The sequence below is a fragment of the Nilaparvata lugens genome, chromosome 2 (genome assembly GCF_014356525.2).
Source record: "Nilaparvata lugens isolate BPH chromosome 2, ASM1435652v1, whole genome shotgun sequence".
Lineage (NCBI taxonomy): Eukaryota > Metazoa > Arthropoda > Insecta > Hemiptera > Delphacidae > Nilaparvata > Nilaparvata lugens.
In genome coordinates, this window is record NC_052505.1 from 32,425,186 (window position 1) to 32,443,638 (window position 18,453).

An 18,453-nucleotide genomic window follows, 5' to 3' on the forward strand; every position below is an offset into this window, starting at 1 on the left:
ATAAAAAATTTAAAGATCAAATTGATGAGTGAATATACAACTTATTATATTTTTTAGTGAATGGCTTTAGCATAAAACTGTTTTGCTAGAGAAATTCATATATAGAACGTTTTCTTCTGTAAATAAAGTTGAGATTTTCAAATTTCAACACTATTTATTGATAAAAAAGTATTTAATCTCATATAATAGTTTATAAGTTAGTGGAGCAACGCCGGTTTATTTATTTAGAGAATCTTCGATTAGACACATTATTTTTTCAGAATTATCATCTAGAGGTTTCTAGCCAAAACTTCAGCACAAATCGCACCTTATTCTCCCATATAAAATTGATGAAGCAGAAGGTAGGATTACAATGCAGGGTTAGGATATGGAATTATAGAACCTTCTATTTTATATGAAAATTTATTTTCATGAGAAAAGTGCGTTACATATTCTAGCACTATTAGAGATACTGAAATTAACAATAATTTGTAGTATTTTTTACAAATAACATAATTAGGCTACTATGCTCCAAACGCTTTCATTTCAAATTTGGAAACTGAAAAGAAACCCCAATTTATTTTCGAATAGTTTCAATATTAAGCATTAATAATAATTATCAAACATGTTTTTCAAAGTACTGGAGAAAAGTAATAATAATTTCATTTTGACTTATATAAAAAATCTAAATCTACGTTAAACAATTTGATAAACAGAATGAGGTCGAGTTTTCCTATACACACATTTCACAAAGCATGTAGATGGATTGGTCTGGCGGAAAGCACCAGTAACGAACAGAGTTTATAGTTCCCAAACTTGAATAAATACTTGCAACAACAGTCACTTGCAAATGGAGAACAAGACATTCTCGTTATCACAGGGTGCTGCTTGTGTGGAGCACGCGTGACTGTGTGAGTGTGTGTGAGAGTGGAGGGGGGGGGGCGGAGCTTAGCTGTAGAGGTCGTCGTCTCCCTCGTCCTGAAATGTGCCCTGCTCGCCGCCTGTATTGCTCTGCGACGCCTGGTTTCCTGCTGCTGTCGGGAATCTGCAAACAAACACAATCATTTCAAATCCATCAAATTGCTGTTCAAATACATCAAAACACCACATAGACTAATAGAGTTGATGCTGATTTTACAATAGTTCTGCATGATTACCGTAGGAAAAAAGAAGAATTGGAAGTGCTTCATATGTATATTTGAGATAGATATTCGATATGTTTTATATATTCTGGAAAATATAAAATACTGTATTTGGAAATACAATGAAGGAAAGACAAACCCTAATTTTTGGAAGACGTTAATTTGGTAGAACAGTTTTGGGATGACCGGATGAGCCTGTTGTTTCCATCACAATTATTCATCAGTAGAAGTCATCAAAATTTATTTATGTAAGCCAATGGAAATGTCTATAATTAGTTTTTGTTATTCAAGAGATGAATAAATATTTTTTGAATTGAATTGAGAACATCATTCAGAATAGAAACCCCGTTTACAAGATAGTTAAGATTCAACTCTCATAATAAACACGAGATATTGGAACTAGCCAAGTTGGAATGATCAAGTTGCACTATTCTATAGATATTCAGTAGTTTTCATACTAAAATATAAAAAAAATCAAATTATTAGGAAGTACAAACTGAGGGGATTTAGACAAATTCCTATCTTTCAAATTTCTATTCTTATTATTAAATAGTAGAAAATATTCGTATTAAATAGTAGAAATTCAAGGAGGCCTAGGAAAGAATAAATAAATGAAGTGGACAATTAAATACATTAGCAGAGACCAGTGTGAAGAGAAGAAGATGAACAAACTAAATTTGTTTTTGTTAAATTCAATTAAATTTACTTTAAACGAAATTGGAAAAGCAATAAAGGCTCACCAAAATTAAAAATTATGAATTGGTCCAATAAAATAAAATTCAACGGTCTTCGAATGCTTACCTGAAGTTATTACCAAATCCCCTAGACTGCTGCAAAGTCTGCGCGAACATTTCGTATTTGCGGATGTCGTTGTCAGTGACTGATCGCCGAGCGAATCTCATCGCTTCCTCAAAGTGAGATCTAGTAATTTCTGGCACTGGATCATCCTCATCCATCTAGAAACAATTTAGAAATAAATCAACAGTAATTTGGTTGAACGGTCTGCTAGGTGCTATGTTAAAAGGATGTCTTCAGCTATTCAGACACTGCAAACTAATTTGAGATACCATGCAATTTGCTCAATTCAAATGAAGTACGGTATAATGTTTTTCTTGGTATTTTCAAGATCAAAATCATCAAGTATGTTAATATAATATGTCCAAAAAGTGATTAAATTGAACATTGTATAATTGAGTACTATATAAGAGCTTTCAGGTGAACAAGCAAGTATACATTGCATTTGAAGACCTGCTTAAGGCATTCGATAGAGGGTGAATTGGAGTGTACTGATGAAAGTATTAAAGGACATCAAAATAGATTATAGAGATAGAAGGATCATTCGAGAGTTGTTCAAGGATCAAACAGCATTATTAAGGATAGGTGAGCAGCAGAGAGAGGCTGCTATAAGGAGAGGAGTGCGACAGGGCTGTAGTTTGTCACCATTGTTATTCAACATTTATATAGAGCAAGCTATTAATGAATGCAAGGAGTGCTGTAGTGGCATCAAGGTAAATGGAGTTCGGATTCAGATGCTTCGTTTTGCAGACGATATAGCTGTAGCTGTATATATATGTAGCAAATAAAATAAGTTTAGAAAGAGCTCTAACCACCTTGCATGAGATTCTACGAAATAAATATGATAAAGACAGAAGTAATGATCTGCTCAAAAGTCCCAGAGAATGTGTCTATTAAATTAGATAATCACGGCCTGAAGCAAGTAAAAATGTTCAAATATCTTGGAAGCATTATATCAGAAGATGGAAAAGACTGGATATAAAGCGCCGAATCAGAGAAGCTAAGGGTATGTCTATTAGTAAAAGGCAGCTTCTTTCCTCAAATAGTCTAACCTTGGAAATAAGAAAGAGACTAATAAAGAGTTGCATTTGGAGTATAGCTCTTTATGGGTCTGAAACGTGGACTATTGGTAAGGCTGAGGAAAATACTCTAAATGCTTTCGAAGTGTGGTGTTGGAGGCGTATGCTCAAAATAAAATGGACTGACAGAGTTACAGAAAAAAGAATTCCAGAGGGCGGCAGAAAAAAGATCTCTTCTGAATTTTCTCAAGGCCAGACGACAATCTTGGATTGGACACATAATAAGACACGACGCATTCACGTCAAGTATTCTGGAAGGTACAGTTGATGGACAAAGGGGTCGTGGGAGACCCCGGCTACAGTATTTAAGACAAATGACGAAGGATATGGGTGCTATGAGCTATAAACAATGGAAGAGAGAGTAGCAATGGACAGATTTAGATGGAAGGCTGCCAACCAATCAAACGATTGAGCTGTAAGAAGAAGATAAAAGAGATGACGGTACAGAAGATGATGTATTTATAAACATGTAGGTTATGTGGTGAATTATTATGAAATGTAGAAAAATCATGAAATAACGAATAGTCTAATTGGAATCTCATGATAGCATAGTTTACATTTTCATGAAATCATGTCAGAAAGCAAAGTTTCCGAGTTTAGTTATGATTGAAGTTGACCAGAGAAAAAGTGAACACTACTATTGAAGTATTTATTACGGTACTTGATACCCAATAAGTCCAACGGTCAAATAAAAAGGTGCAACTAGAATTGGGGACATTACTACTATAAAAAACAAGAAATATGGAGTCAGGTGAAATAATAAAAAAGCATCAAGAAATACAGCCTGAATAAAAAATATGGAGCCTTGAAAGATGAAGAAATACCAGTGACTAGTTATGCGGTGCATCGCAACTCCAGATTGCACTATAAAGGCCAACGCACACAGCAGCAGACACACAGAGAAGAAATCAAACGTCTGCATACAGAAGTGAGCAGACATAATGCAGAAAGACGGACATCTGTGTGCAACATCCGAACACCTGGGGAGGGATTTTTGGGCCGTTTGACTGCTTACGTTCGTCTGTTGCTGTGTGCGTTATGCAGAGCTCGGTTGAGGGGTTCGATTCTCGACTTACTTCCATGTCAGTGGGGTTGGCCTGGCGCTCTCTCTCGCGCCGGATCTCGGCCTCGATGCACTGACGGATGGCCAACTTGCAAGCGCGCTGGCACACCTCTGTCAGGTCGGCGCCCGAGTAGCCGTGAGTCACCTTCGCGATGTACGTCAAATCCACATCCTGCAATCACAAACCAAAAGTGAACCGTTAAAACTAATCATTGTGCAAATACGTATATTACCACTGAAATATCGTCGATTCAATTACATTATTTATATACTTGATTTCGATGTACTGTGATATCAGAAAGATATTCACTACTAAAAGGTTTCTGTTTTAAATATTCAAGTAGTGGGTGTATGAGGTGAGGTATGAAGAAAATAGGTACACCATGAAAGGAAACATAAAATCTCCTGGAATTAAAATCTAAATGAGATCTGATCTACGAAATAATGTATTACTTCCAATGCGATCTGCAAATGTGTTCATTTTTAAAGGTGTTTATTTCAGTAGGTGGAAAGTAGTTACATACTCAATATTTAAAAAATTATATTAATATTACAATACTGTATTTTTTCAATAGTTTGAACAAAAGCTTGAATATTGGAAGTTTCATTAAAAGAATTGAATGTAGTAATTATTACAATAGTACGCATAAATTGAAAATTCATGTATTCTTGAACGATAAAGTATTTTGTAGTTTTATTATCACACATAACGAGTGTTTTAGATAGCTTGATAGCAATGTTTATAAATACCACAACCTACAGATTATGTATGAGATTATCAAATTCAATTGATAAATTTATATTTACAGTGATAATGTCCATATTTAAAAATATATTCAATTATTTCAATAAACAATTTGATAATTTCGTTAAAAAACAAAAGTAAGAGATCCAAATGAAACCAACCTTAGCAACAGGAGATTTGCGTAGATTTGCTTTGAAAATGGCTTCTCTGGATTTCTCATCAGGAAGAGGAATGTAGATAAGTTGATCCAAACGACCGGGACGCAGAATAGCAGGGTCAATAATATCTGTACACAAAAATGAAAAAATAATTTAAAATGAACTTCAGATGAACCACTGTGTTGTTGAGTAATACAAAATTATTATACATTTCGCTCCATACTAAGGTAGACAATACGAATAATGAAGTTCAACAAATATGATTTCAAAATCATTTTTCTGAATTAATTTTTTTAAACTTAAACTCACTAAAATATAAAAGTTATATGCAATATGTAACAGCCATTATCTAGCAAATGAAACCCAATATGTTATATCCGGTAAATGACTATTTTTTCCAAGTAAATAAGTTTAATTTATTTATAGTTATATATTAGTACGCACCAGATACAGCTATAGTTGGAACAGTTATTGGATGAATATACCTATTAGCCTACTACTATTTATTGATGTGGTATATTTCTTGTTTCGTACTGTGCTGATTTGTAAACAAATAAAAACGCATTTTCATTTCTCAAGTTTCTATCCTTCTTTAACTGTTTGTGAATCATAATCTATCTAAATTTTTTCAGTAGGCTACTGTATAGAATCAAATTATAGCAGTAATTGCATGTTTGTAAATTTCTAAGCACTAATCCTGATACTCGGTATGAAATTAGTCAATGTAATCTGAAGGTTAGGCCTTGTAAAAAGTTCGAAATTTAGCAAACATTCAAAATATTTTGAAAATGCATTATGGTACTACATTATGGGCGCATTACACAATTAAATATTTTCATGAAAAAGACTGACCGGGTCTGTTAGTAGCTCCAATGATGAATACATTCTTCTTGGCGCCCATGCCGTCCATTTCAGTGAGGATCTGATTGATGACCCTGTCGGCGGCTCCACCCGCGTCACCCACGCTTCCACCGCGAGACTTCGCTATCGAGTCCAGTTCGTCAAAGAACAGCACACAAGGAGCTGCCGCTCTAGCCTACACAACCAACAAATACCTTCAGTTAAAAACACTTACAACTGTTTCAATTGTTACGTTATTACCAGTAAAAACCAGTTACACTATTAATGAAACAACGAAAACTAAACAAATATTAGGTACTTAAACTTATATTTAAAATATTAATAAATTTGGAATCTATAATAGCTTGTATATTGTTCATTTGAATTTGATCTTAAACTTAATAAATTAAAGTGATTAACTTATTACCAATGATCTACATTTTCCATCTAACTATCGAAATATCATCATTGTTGTTGAATTTTACATGAAATTGTACGTTTTCGTCAAGTTATCTGGCAACTGTAGTTTTAATGTTACAGCCCGACATGAATGTCAGCCATTGGTATTACTCGTCTGTGCCAATCTTTTATTAGCCCATGGATCAGCTAATTATACCAATAAAATGGCTACATACTACATAATATTATACTCCACGATAATCATTATTTATTGCTGAGTATTTTGACAATTACATGGATATGCTCAGGTGCATAAGAAGAATATAATTCATTGCATATACATTTATCACATGAAAAAGGTAAACGATGCATACAGATGAAGTAAGGTGCGAACAGACATTTGCGACCCGAACACGCGCATTTCGCTTTTAATCAGTCGTTGCTATGCTTATTATATCTGTACCTTACTGTTTCTGTACAAATACAGATATAATAATAATAGCATGATGAAAAGTGAAAAGTAAGTCTGTACGCACCTACAGATACGACAGATTCAAAATAGCAGTCTATTTACGAAAACCTACAGAGCTTTATTTAATTCCACAACTATAATAAAACACTTAGAAGCAAATACTTCTATGTCAGCACGCAAACTTTGGTTTGCAGGCAGCGACTAATGTGTTACTTTGATTGACAAAGTTACTTTTCGTTTATATATGAGGATTAATTATCGTTTTGCTTCACCTTGTATCAAGGATTATTACTATTATGGCGAAATGAATGTGTAGCAATACCTTGTCGAAGATATCGCGCACATTGGCCTCGGACTCGCCGAACCACATGGTGAGCAGCTCGGGACCCTTGACCGAGATGAAGTTGGCCTGGCACTCGTTGGCAATGGCCTTGGCTAGCAGGGTCTTACCGCAACCAGGTGGCCCGTAGAACAGCACGCCGCGTGACGGCTGCATGCCGAACTTCAGGAACTTGTCTGGGTGCTCCACTGGGTACTGCACCAATTCTTGCAACTCACGTTTCACATTCTCCAGTCCACCGATGTCTTCCCAAGTGATATTTGGCACTTCAACCACTGTTTCACGAAGAGCGCTCGGACTGCTCTTGCCCATTGCATACTGAAATTTAAATGAACATTATTCATCAGTTAAATTAGTTTCAAGTGCAACTATTCATCTCATTGTCTTTCTTTTAAAAGCTCCCCAGAGACTCTCATCAGAGTATAGAAATTGTCAAAACACATAACACAAAAAAGAAAGAAAAATAAAATTGCACAAAGGAACCCACTCTACACACAAACTCTTCATGGTATAGAATACTCCATCCATCAAAAATATTTTCAACGCCTTCTCAAAAATATCGATATGTTCACAATTTTTCAAATGAATTGAAATTTTTCAATTTTTAATCAAGGATAAGTTGAGTATTATACTATGTGAAACAAGAAATTAGACAGTACAAGTAGAACAAGTAAACTTTATGGCAAGATTTCACTTTAAAAATTGCCAAAGCAAAATAAAAGAAATTTGAATATGTTGTAATACTAATGCAATAAATATGTTGCGGAGCATATTTTCAAACTCAACAACGATTCTTCAGTTTCAACTTGTATTACCTGTTTGTATTGTATGACAATTGTCTACATAGTATTCATTGAAAGTGAATAAATGAGTTGAACTTTGTAGATGCAAACTTAATCAGTATTCAGAGCTTCATTTGACATACGAAAGTATGTTTGACATGTCTACAAACACACACGTTCAATAGTTTCTCACGTTAAACAGAATTGATCAAGAAATAGATAAGAAATATTTAAATACACAATTTGAAATCAAATTGATAAAGTGAGAACATTACCTTCTGCAACATTTTACAATAAAAATTCGGGAGAAAAACAGTTTTGATCAGAGTCTATTTATCCGATCACTGTATGATTTGTGTTTGTATATAAATATTGGTAAAGCTTTAAACGAAATGTTGCAAGAAATTGACGGAAAAATACTCACCCTAAAGTTTTCCATAGTAACAGCAAGTGAGCTGAGAACCTCAGCATCGATCTGATCATCCTCCAAGTCGATCAGATCCATCTTTTCTCTGATCTGCTGCAGAGCTGCCTCTGAGCACAACGACGCAAGATCGGCTCCTACGTGACCGTGAGTTTCAGCTGCAATCTGGGAAAATACATTTTTTTAAATTCACAAAATTTTACGAGATAGGCCTAAATTTTTTCACAATTTGTAATATCAAATCAACGACGAAAGTAATGAATTACCGTATCAATCTGTTTTCAAAATTCAATTTTAGTTTCTTAGCCAGTATTTTGAATCATTATTCCATGTCCAATTATTTATAATATTAATCTGAAGCAATATAGCAAGCTAGAAATATAAATGGGCCACTTCATGCACAAAAACCATTAATATCTTATTCATATCGTATATTTGAAAAGTATGACCTGCATTAGTTATTATGTGCGTGGAATAGTTTAATGAAACCCTGAATTGTATATTGGAAAAGATCTTGCCACTTCCCTTTAAAAATGAAGGTAGTTTCAATATTGTACTCAAAGCTAAACACTATTGAAACAAAAATTCTCCTCAATATTATTGAATTTGCAATACTGAAAAGCGATGAGGATTAAAAAAAAAACAGCTTGATAATCAAACCTATAAAAAACGATAAGAAGGATAATTCAATAATATTAAGAGAATTATTAAAGTGGAAAATAGCTAATAGTTGGTACCTGTTCCAAATCGACGTCATCAGCCAACTTCATGTTCTTGGTGTGGATGCGCAGCACCTCGAGACGACCGGTGGCATCGGGAATGCCAATGTCGATTTCGCGATCAAAGCGGCCAAAGCGCCTAAGCGCGGCATCGATCGAGTTGGGCCGATTGGTGGCGGCCATGACAATCACGTGCGAGCTCTGCTTGAGACCGTCCATCAGCGTCAGCAGCTGCGACACGATGCGTCGCTCCACCTCGCCGTGCGTCTTCTCGCGTTTTGGCGCGATTGCGTCCAGCTCATCGATGAAGATGATGGCCGGTGCGTTTTTGTCCGCTTCCTCGAAAGCTTTGCGCAGGTTACTCTCCGACTCGCCGGCCAATTTGCTCATAATCTCGGGTCCGTTGATGAGGAAGAAGAAGGCGCCCGTTTCGTTGGCGACGGCGCGCGCTATCAACGTCTTTCCGGTTCCCGGTGGTCCGTACAGCAGGATGCCTCGTGGCGGCTTCACGCCGATCGCCTTGAACAGACTGGGATGTCTCAGCGGCAACTCCACCATCTCTTTGATCTGCGCCAGCTGCTTTCTGCAGCCTCCAATGTCGTCGTAGCCGACTGCGTTTGCTGCGTCTTCTTCATCCTACAAAAACATAAGAAAATGCATTGAATAATAAATTCTGAAGATTTTTATCACAAAATGAGTTGTTCAATTGGTTTTTTGATTACTTAATTAATAAAATAAATAATAGATAATTAATTGCTAATAAAAGTGTTAATAGGATAAAAAATATATTCGACTTAGATATTATACTTTGTTAAATTATAACTGATTATGTCGTTGATGAAGTATTGTGAATCTGTATGATTGTATTGCTCCATCTTGTGCAACAAGTAATAAATCAATTTGTGTGGCTGCAAGATGGCATTAATAGACAATATGATAAAAATAAATAGATAATTAATTAGTAATAAAAATGTTAATAAAATAAAATATAAATGGGACTTATGTATTATACATTGTTAAATTATTACTGATTATGTCGTTGAAAGAGTATTGTGAATCTGTATGATTGTATTGTTCCATCTTGTGTAACAAGTTATCAATCAATTTGAGTGGTTGCAAAATGACTTTAATAGACAATATGATCGAAGCTAATATAGAAAACCTAATAACAGAATAGTGTAAAAAGTACTGACATCTGATAATTAGATCAATTATTGTTGATTCTGTTTTCAAGATTCTTCAAGCAAACGTATTTACTTATACATTAAACATAAAAACACAATCATGGAATTATTGGGGAAGAAAAAGACAGGCTCGGGTTAGACTTAAATTGCAAAAAAAGACTTAGGTGGCACAAAGCCGGTTAAATTTTAATTGTGATCAATTTCACAAGAATCAATCGGAGAAGCCTATTTTTGAAAAAGCCTTCGCTGATTGGTGAAATTAACCACGATAAAAATTTAACCGGCTTTTGTTCAACCGGCACTTTGACATTATAAATAATCATAAGTCTAGGCTTACGCTTGTAAGATTACATGCTTATTTTTACACAGCGAGTAGAATGCTATTCATTGTCAAAAATATGCCAGTATGATCAGGGGCGGATCTACCAATTTTTCTAGGGGGGCAAGCTTTACTGTTGGCGCCCCCTCACAATCGACATCACCGACCGATGTACAAAAATGCGAGGGACTATTACTATATTAGTCGTATACGAAGTTGAAATAGAACTTAGGTTGAATTAGAAGTCATTTTTAATGATAGTATAAGTTGTGTCATTGTTCATTTTCATTTACATACATAATTGAAAGCAATGCTGAAAATATTAAAGCCTCAACTTTAAAATTAACTTGTTGATAGTGAGAATATTCAAAACATATTAATAATGCTAATAATACTGTGATTAATTACGCATTTTTAACAATAGTATAAATAAGTAGGTAGAAGAAAATGAAATATAATCAAAGAATATTCATAAAATGCATAATATGCGATAGACAGGATATACAACGGATAACTGAAATATGGAGTTCTTGACAGTAGCAAAAATCACTCATCACAAAAATCTCTAGTACAGTACTAGTAAATTACTTGAATAAGAAAGTACAGAAGTAAAATTGTCAAAGAATCGTCTGATAAATAACTCAAGTGAAAATTATAGGCTACTCATATAACTTATTTGTGTCATAAGTTTTTCTCTTGTGATGATAAAATGATAATATTCTTCAAAGCACATTATTATCTTTGGGATCTGCTTCCTAAAACAACTTCATGTGATGCATGATCCAGGTAATACAATAGCATTAGGCTAAATATTCTTCAGAGGCGGAATTTGCAATTGAAGCTATGAAATTAATCAAGAATTTTAGATTAATATTATTGAAGTAAATCGTAAGATATAACAGACTGAGTGAAACAAAAGAAAAGCATTATGCAGTGAAATGATAAGTTGGTTAATAGAGGAAATATATAGCTACAAGTATAAAAATAGATCCACTGGATCATTATTTGATTAAGTTCTTAAATAATTCTAATTTTTCGGAAATTCTTTGCTGAAAATGTGTTTATTTCATAAAAAGAATACTGTGGCTATAAAAATACTTCTTAATTTGTTCTGTGGGTTTTGCCACAAAATAAATTTAGAATGTGCTCGGAGACTATATGACGCTATTAAAACTTCTAATTAACGTCAGATATAAACGCCTAAAGCAGTTATTACCTATATATTTTTATAAGAAAATGGTTACTATCATTTGACGCCCCTTCTTAATCGGCGCCCGGGGCACTTCCCCCCTGCCCCCCCCCCACTGGATCCGGCCCTGAGTATGATATTATATTATTAGGAAAAAGCAATGCATAGAAGAATGAAAAGTAATACAATTCATCACAAATTCTGTTGATATCCAACCAATAAATTATTGATGGAATTCGAGAATAAGCACACTAGAATAAGAAAACGTTTCTACATTAAGCCAATTGATTATGCCTTGAATAGATTGAAGTTAATAACCAAATGAGTTATTTGAATGATTTTTTGTCTTATTGGACAAATCAATTATTTATAAATGTATTCTTAATTTTGAGACTGCCTCGTTCTTCGACCAGTTCAATCTACCTTCATATATTCTGATTGCTGTCTTCTGTCTGCATCTGTCATGAAAATCAATCTATGCATTTTTGAAAGATTAAATCTTCGAGCTTGTAGTGAGTGGTTGATTTTTCTTCTATCATGTGCATTGAAAGATAATCATAATGTAATTAATAGAAATCGTTTGGGGAAACAAAGAACAAGTTTATGAAGTGATTTATGTTGTTACACTTTATTTTGAAAGAATCACATCTTGATAACTTAAATGTCATTCAGTTGAATTGAACTATTAAATATGTAGGATGATAGTTCTTGTATTTTAAATTGACTATCATCTTCCAAGGCAAGGGTGTACAATGGATTAGAGAAGATGAATTAATAATGAATTGTTTGAGAATTGATGGACGACCTACCTCACGTTTGATGGGGTCTCCCTCACAATGGATGACGGTGTCTGGCGCGACAATGCAGTAGGGCGATGGATCTGTTTCAACCACCTTGAATTCGACCGCTCTCATACCTCCGCGAACAATGAATGCATCATCCTTGTGAATTGGCCTGTATGCTTCCAGGAAGTATGGCTTCAAATACACTTCGAACAGATTTCTGTGAAAAAATGAACAAAAATAAGAAATCATCATGTCAGATAAATATAAATATTTATCAATAAATATTTGATTATTAAAAATTAAAAATAGACCATCTTCTAAAGATAAAAATGGCAAGACAATAGAGTGTCCCTACACAGGGTAGCCTATGTGGAACAAAAATAGAAATTAGAAAACAATATTATAATTGATATTTTGGGATGTATTGGGGTGTTTATGCATTTGAATTAAGAATTTGAATTTTGAATAAAATTTGTGAGAATTGTATGGAAAAAACATGAACTTCAATAGTGCTTCATTTGATAGTGCTTAGACCTCGCTCATGAATACAACTTTCAATCTGATGAAAAGGGCCAGTACAGTAAGTACAATATATTGTGAAGATTTAGCCATGATTGTCATCTATTATTTTCTCCATTGAAAGTGCTAGAGACACTGTTTCCAGGGACACCGGACTTATCAAGGAATACTTTTATATCAAATACATACCTTTTAAATGAAAAATACTAAGAAATTGTCAAGAAACCACAGATTTATTGATACTCAGAAAGACCGGTTTCAGTCATTATCAGAGATTGACAATGGTGTAATTACCGAAACCCGTATTTCTAAGTATCAATAAATCTGTGGTTTTTTGACAATTTCTTGGTATTTTTAATTTAATGTTAATAATTACCACAATATCAACTTCTCAACTACACAAAAAAGAAAAAATTTACCTTTATACCTTTACATACACATTTTTCTCTATAACTGCAGTATTGGACTCCAATACAATAAAGATTTTTTAAAAATAATTTATCAAATTAATTTGTTAAATCAATTTAATAATAATAATAATATGATTCAATTTAATTATTCTATCTCATCATAATAATTCATTTTATAATGATATATTATTAGAATAAGATAAAACAATATTAGTATTATCTGCAGAAAAAACCTGGCAGATATTGGAATAAGAAGAATATACATGCTAAAAGGACTTTAAACCCTTAAAAACCACCCGTAGAGTTAAAATATCGCCAAAAGATTTATTAGTGCGCCTCTAAAGAGCCAACTGAACATACCTACCAAATTTGAACGTTTTTGGTCCGGTAGAATTTTAGTTCTGCGAGTGAGTGAGTGAGTGCCATTTCGCTTTTATATATATAGAAAAGAAAAATAGAAAAATCAGACTATAGAATTATTCATGATAAATCAGCTGACAAGTGATTACACAGATGTGTGGAGAAGCCAGTCTATTGCTGTATTTCCATAAGGTCTATAGTTTCAATCAGGTACTTGTGGATGAGAATACTGCGTGAGGTCTACTGTTCACAGAACTACTAGTAATCAAGTGTTGAATCAAAAGAGTGGTGAATTCGTCTGTACAGCAGGTTGATAAATAAATCTTGAAACCTGCTGGGTTGCACGGAGGAAAATAAATATCAATCTAGGATCAATGCAATACTAAATTGCTATGATAAATCAAAATATGTGTTTTTGTTTAACTCTATTCTTCATTCAAAATTCATCAAATATTATACAGCTTCAAACAGAACAAAATGAATTCAGCAAGGCAACAATGAAATGTAAAAGAATGAGTTTATCCTAATTAGGAAAAGGAAAAATAAAACTCACTAGCTTGCATAATAACAGGGTAGAGAACAGAGAAAAGCAATACAAGATATAAATGAAAGGTAAATTGCAAAGAAGCAAATATAATATAATATTCTCACCCTGTAAGACCCTCAACGGTATCATCAATGGGCAGCACATGGATACGCTTTCCATACTTGACGTCTGGGCAAGGCTGGATCGAGACAATGTCGGACAAGCGCACTCGCAGATTCTTCCTGACCACTCGATTCATGCGGATCTTTTCGAACGGACATGTCTCGTCAGACAGCACAATGCACACTGTCTCCTTCCTGCGCTTGCCCTTTAGCAGCACTGTGTCACCACGGAACAGCTGCAGCTCGTCCATCTTTCCCTACATCAGTCATACAAACGTAGGCCTACTCAACAACAAATCTTACAACATCAACTATCATTATGAACATACTGCACCTAATTTTGGTGAGACTTCTATCAAAATTCGGAAAAGGGACAGTTTTTGGCTGAGCTTGTTAGTCATTTTCTAATTATGATTTGTGTATAATTAATTTATAAATAAATGTATGGATATGATTTGTGTATAATAGAATGATTGAGCACTGTATTACATTTACCGTCTTTTAATAACGATCTTAGCAAAGCAAACTGGTTACCTAGCAACCAGTAATAGGAACTGATCAGAATCGATAAACCAATAATTATAAGTTTATTCCGTTAGGTTCTCAAAAGCTTTCTTGGCTAGGGGACCTTTTTTTTAGGATATCTCACAATGTTTACAATGATCAAATGTTGGGTAAGTTGGTTATCTCAGACGAGATGTATTTTAATTCATATCAGTGGAAAGTTTAAACTGCTTGACAAGCTGATTGGTGATGCCAGTTCATGAAAGTTGTTTTCAGTATTAGTGGATTATACCAATTTCAATTAAACTTTCTATACTAAACTGAACTTCTACACAGATAAGTTTAGTGGAATACTATATTAATACACAGTATAGGTCTAGATATATATCAACAAAGCTCAACCATTAAAGAGTGTATAAAATTACTTAAATTTGTAGCCTGAAGCAACAAAGAAAGTTTTTCATGAACGCTTAAAACACTACATATATACTCCAACTATCATAGGTTTCTACTATCTATTTATGATGATGTAGTATGCTTGAACTTCATATTAACATTATAAAAGCCACTTGTCAAAAAAATCATTGTTCAATATCATTCGACTATCTAGACACTAGATAACGGATTTAAGCTTTTTCTATTACTTTATGTCAATAATGTTCTAGTTCATCGTAAAAAAATGAATTTGTATTTTCTATTAAAATTTTTCTCTTATTTGAATTTTTCAAATACATTTTGTTTAGTAACTCATCGGTTTCAATAAATGCAAACCGAAAAGACTTTATACATTATGGGCTTCAATACATCAGGAATTCAAGTAAGAGAATAAGACCTTATACACAGAACATTTTATTGTGTAATTTAAATCAAATTGTACATCTGAATGACATCTTTTTAAACCAGAGAGAATGTGAAGAAGGTAGTGGCAATAACAGTGAAAGCAAATCGGAATAACCTATTATAATTTGAAATTAAAAGGTATAATATTTCCCAGCATGATTTACCTGTGACAATGCAACGACTGAATTATCATCATTCACGGCTTCTTCGACTATAAGTCTGTTTGGACGATCCTTCTTTTTCAAAATTGCTGTTGCAAGATGATCAGGGCTGTAAAAAATTTTGAAAGATTTTTCAATGTAAATTTATCTGCTTACATTAGTCAATAGTAAAGTGTTAGTAAATTATCGTTGGGATATGAAATTAAACTCAATTAGGCTAGCAAAGAAAAATATACGTCTAAAGCATCCGTAGCAGTATTGGTTTAAATGTATGAAATATATACGGTAAATTGGAAAATAAAACATTAAAAATACAATTTCAAGATTTCACAAATTTTGGTAAATCAATTGATTAGAGATTCTCGCATTTGTTCAAGTGTTCTGACAATAAATGTATTTTGAATCTTAATACATTTTGTTACTAGAAATCTATAGATACAAAAAATTTGATGGCTTGTCCAAGTAAAGCTATAGTGTATCAAAATGATAAATGCGGATTGAGCACAGCGCTAGGATATTACTTATTACAACAAATCATCAAAATCAGAAGTAATTTATTACCGTATAAAAATTTACTTTAATATTACTACAGGAATTTGTAACTTGGCTAATTCAACTGAAATGATTATTGAATTGATTTATGATGAAAATTATTTATTCACCTTTATCATCTGCTGATCTAATTATTAACAATATTATTATCAAAATCAATACATCAGAATATTTTAGTAAAATTGTAGATATCAATAAAAGTTCCTCATAACAGAAAAATACCAAAATTCTTATAAATTGCATGATAAAAAATAAGATTAATTCAACTGAAATTATTTAATTTTAGTACACTAGACTTATAATGTAAATAGTAAATATTTATTCACAGGCGATTTATTTTGGATTGACTCATTTTCAAGAATAAATTAAGTAAGCTACTTACTACGGTACTTGATTTTATTTTCATATGAATAAAGATGTACCTATTTTAGTTAAAATTCAGGTCAAAATTTGCTACACTTTGGCCCAGTTGTAAAAAATCCGGTTAAATTTTAACCGAAGTTTATTTCACATGAGCCAATCAAAAGGTTCTTATGAAAAGACGGCTTCTCTGATTGGTTTTCATGGAATTAATTACGGTTAAAATTTAACCGGCTTTTGTATAACCAGCACTTTAAACTGTATCCTTAAAGAACAAAAGATGAATTTAATAACCAATCTTTATAAATAGAAATCATAGATAGCTATTGTTAAAGAAAACTTATTTTGAAGGCTGGATAACACCAGTCATTTTATACATGTCTCATGTCTGAAATGAATGTTTCTTGGTGGAAGGACAGATGACATGACGGGCAAGTGATCCGAGCTCGGATCGGAAAGCTGCATGACAGGTGTGGCATTCATTACTACAAAATTAAAACTCCTAAATATTTGAAAAACCTTTTGTCTACAAGCAATAAAATTAAATACAGGTGATAGCAGGTTTTTATTTTGAGTTTTTTATGATACATTCCAGGGGGTATAAAATGTTGGACCATTAAAAAAAAAATTAAATGAATAAATAAAAAATCCAACCACCTACAACTACCACTAAATAAAAAACATTGACTTTTTAAAATTTATACATAATATATTAATATTATTAATACCTTCATTTATCATCACATTACACAATTATTGTAACAAAGAAATTATTTAGGCTACTAGTAATCAAGAACTGTGACTGGCATAAATTATAAATTAGGCTAGGTCAAATTTTCAGCGGTTGCAAAATTTATTGCAAAAATCAGATTTTCCAAAATCAAAATATTTACGGTGGATTGAGAATAAAAATGTGAGGATAGAAGAGGAAAAAATAAAATTATTTTAATCGGCTGACAAAGAATAAATCATGGATTATTATCAGATTACAGAATAGCATTAATAATATTATTCGGGTGTTAGAAAATTTCTTTCAAAAAGTAAAAGACCAATTTTTAAATAAATATTAATATGAAGTAGAGTAAAACAGTTTAAAAAGCAGAAATTCATGTAGAAAAATTTTTGAAACACGTCCATTGCAATGACAATGTAGTTTTGAGCTAGCCGAATAGTCTCATTTGCTGATTATTACTCCTTATCAAAATATTGTTACAGTATAATATTGTAAAAATGCTTACTTCTTAACATCTGCCATGATTGAAGTAATACGATTTCTAGAACTTTTTTACTAATAATTAATAATAAAATTTCTAATTGCTTCTAAATTCTAGACCGGATTCTTCACAGCAACACCAGCGTAGCACTTCTTTCCCAGACTACTTTTGTGTACGGTGTTGCCAAACTAGTGATGAGCTGGTAATGAACTATACAAGAACAATGTTATAAAAAACTTTTTATAAAATCTAATTTCTCCTTCATGAGTTCAAAATATTCTTTGGAGAAAAAAATGGAATTGATATAGAAAATTGTGTTTATTCCATCAGATGTATTCTCAAGATATTGGTGAATCTTGTTATCCTTTGTTTTTATTTTCAAGATTTTTTCGCTTCACTTCATGAAAATTTCAATTAAGTGTCATTTTCTATAGATTGAATGGTTTTTCCCGATTTTGAAAGGTTTTGATA

General features: G+C 33.0%; 1 protein-coding gene across 2 annotated transcripts; it reads right to left on the minus strand.

Moving 5' to 3' along the window:
• Positions 1 to 383: 383 nt before the first annotated feature.
• LOC111044163 (transitional endoplasmic reticulum ATPase TER94) lies at positions 384 to 18,205 on the minus strand. 2 transcript variants are annotated; one of them, XM_022329243.2, is made up of 12 exons: positions 18,007 to 18,205; positions 15,860 to 15,965; positions 14,355 to 14,608; positions 12,439 to 12,631; positions 8,956 to 9,573; positions 8,219 to 8,383; positions 6,995 to 7,330; positions 5,814 to 5,997; positions 4,965 to 5,089; positions 4,072 to 4,230; positions 1,923 to 2,074; positions 384 to 1,024 (listed from the first exon to the last, which is right to left on the minus strand). In XM_022329243.2, exons 1-12 carry the CDS (start codon positions 18,021 to 18,023, stop codon positions 928 to 930), a joined length of 2,406 nt encoding a protein of 801 aa, XP_022184935.2. In that variant the 5' UTR covers positions 18,024 to 18,205; the 3' UTR covers positions 384 to 927. The 2 variants fall into 2 exon arrangements, with proteins under 2 accessions (XP_022184935.2, XP_022184933.2); XM_022329241.2 differs by having other exon boundaries at positions 1,923 to 2,077.
• Between the last annotated feature and the right edge of the window lie 248 nt (positions 18,206 to 18,453).

Excerpts from the sequence above, each read along its gene's own strand:
- LOC111044163 (XM_022329241.2), bottom strand. Across the intron at positions 14,609-15,859 it reads CAGTCGTTGCATTGTCACAG|GGAAAGATGGACGAGCTGCA; the intron begins GTAAATCATGCT and ends TGACTGATGTAG. Across the intron at positions 7,331-8,218 it reads TTACTATGGAAAACTTTAGG|TATGCAATGGGCAAGAGCAG; the intron begins GTGAGTATTTTT and ends TTTAAATTTCAG.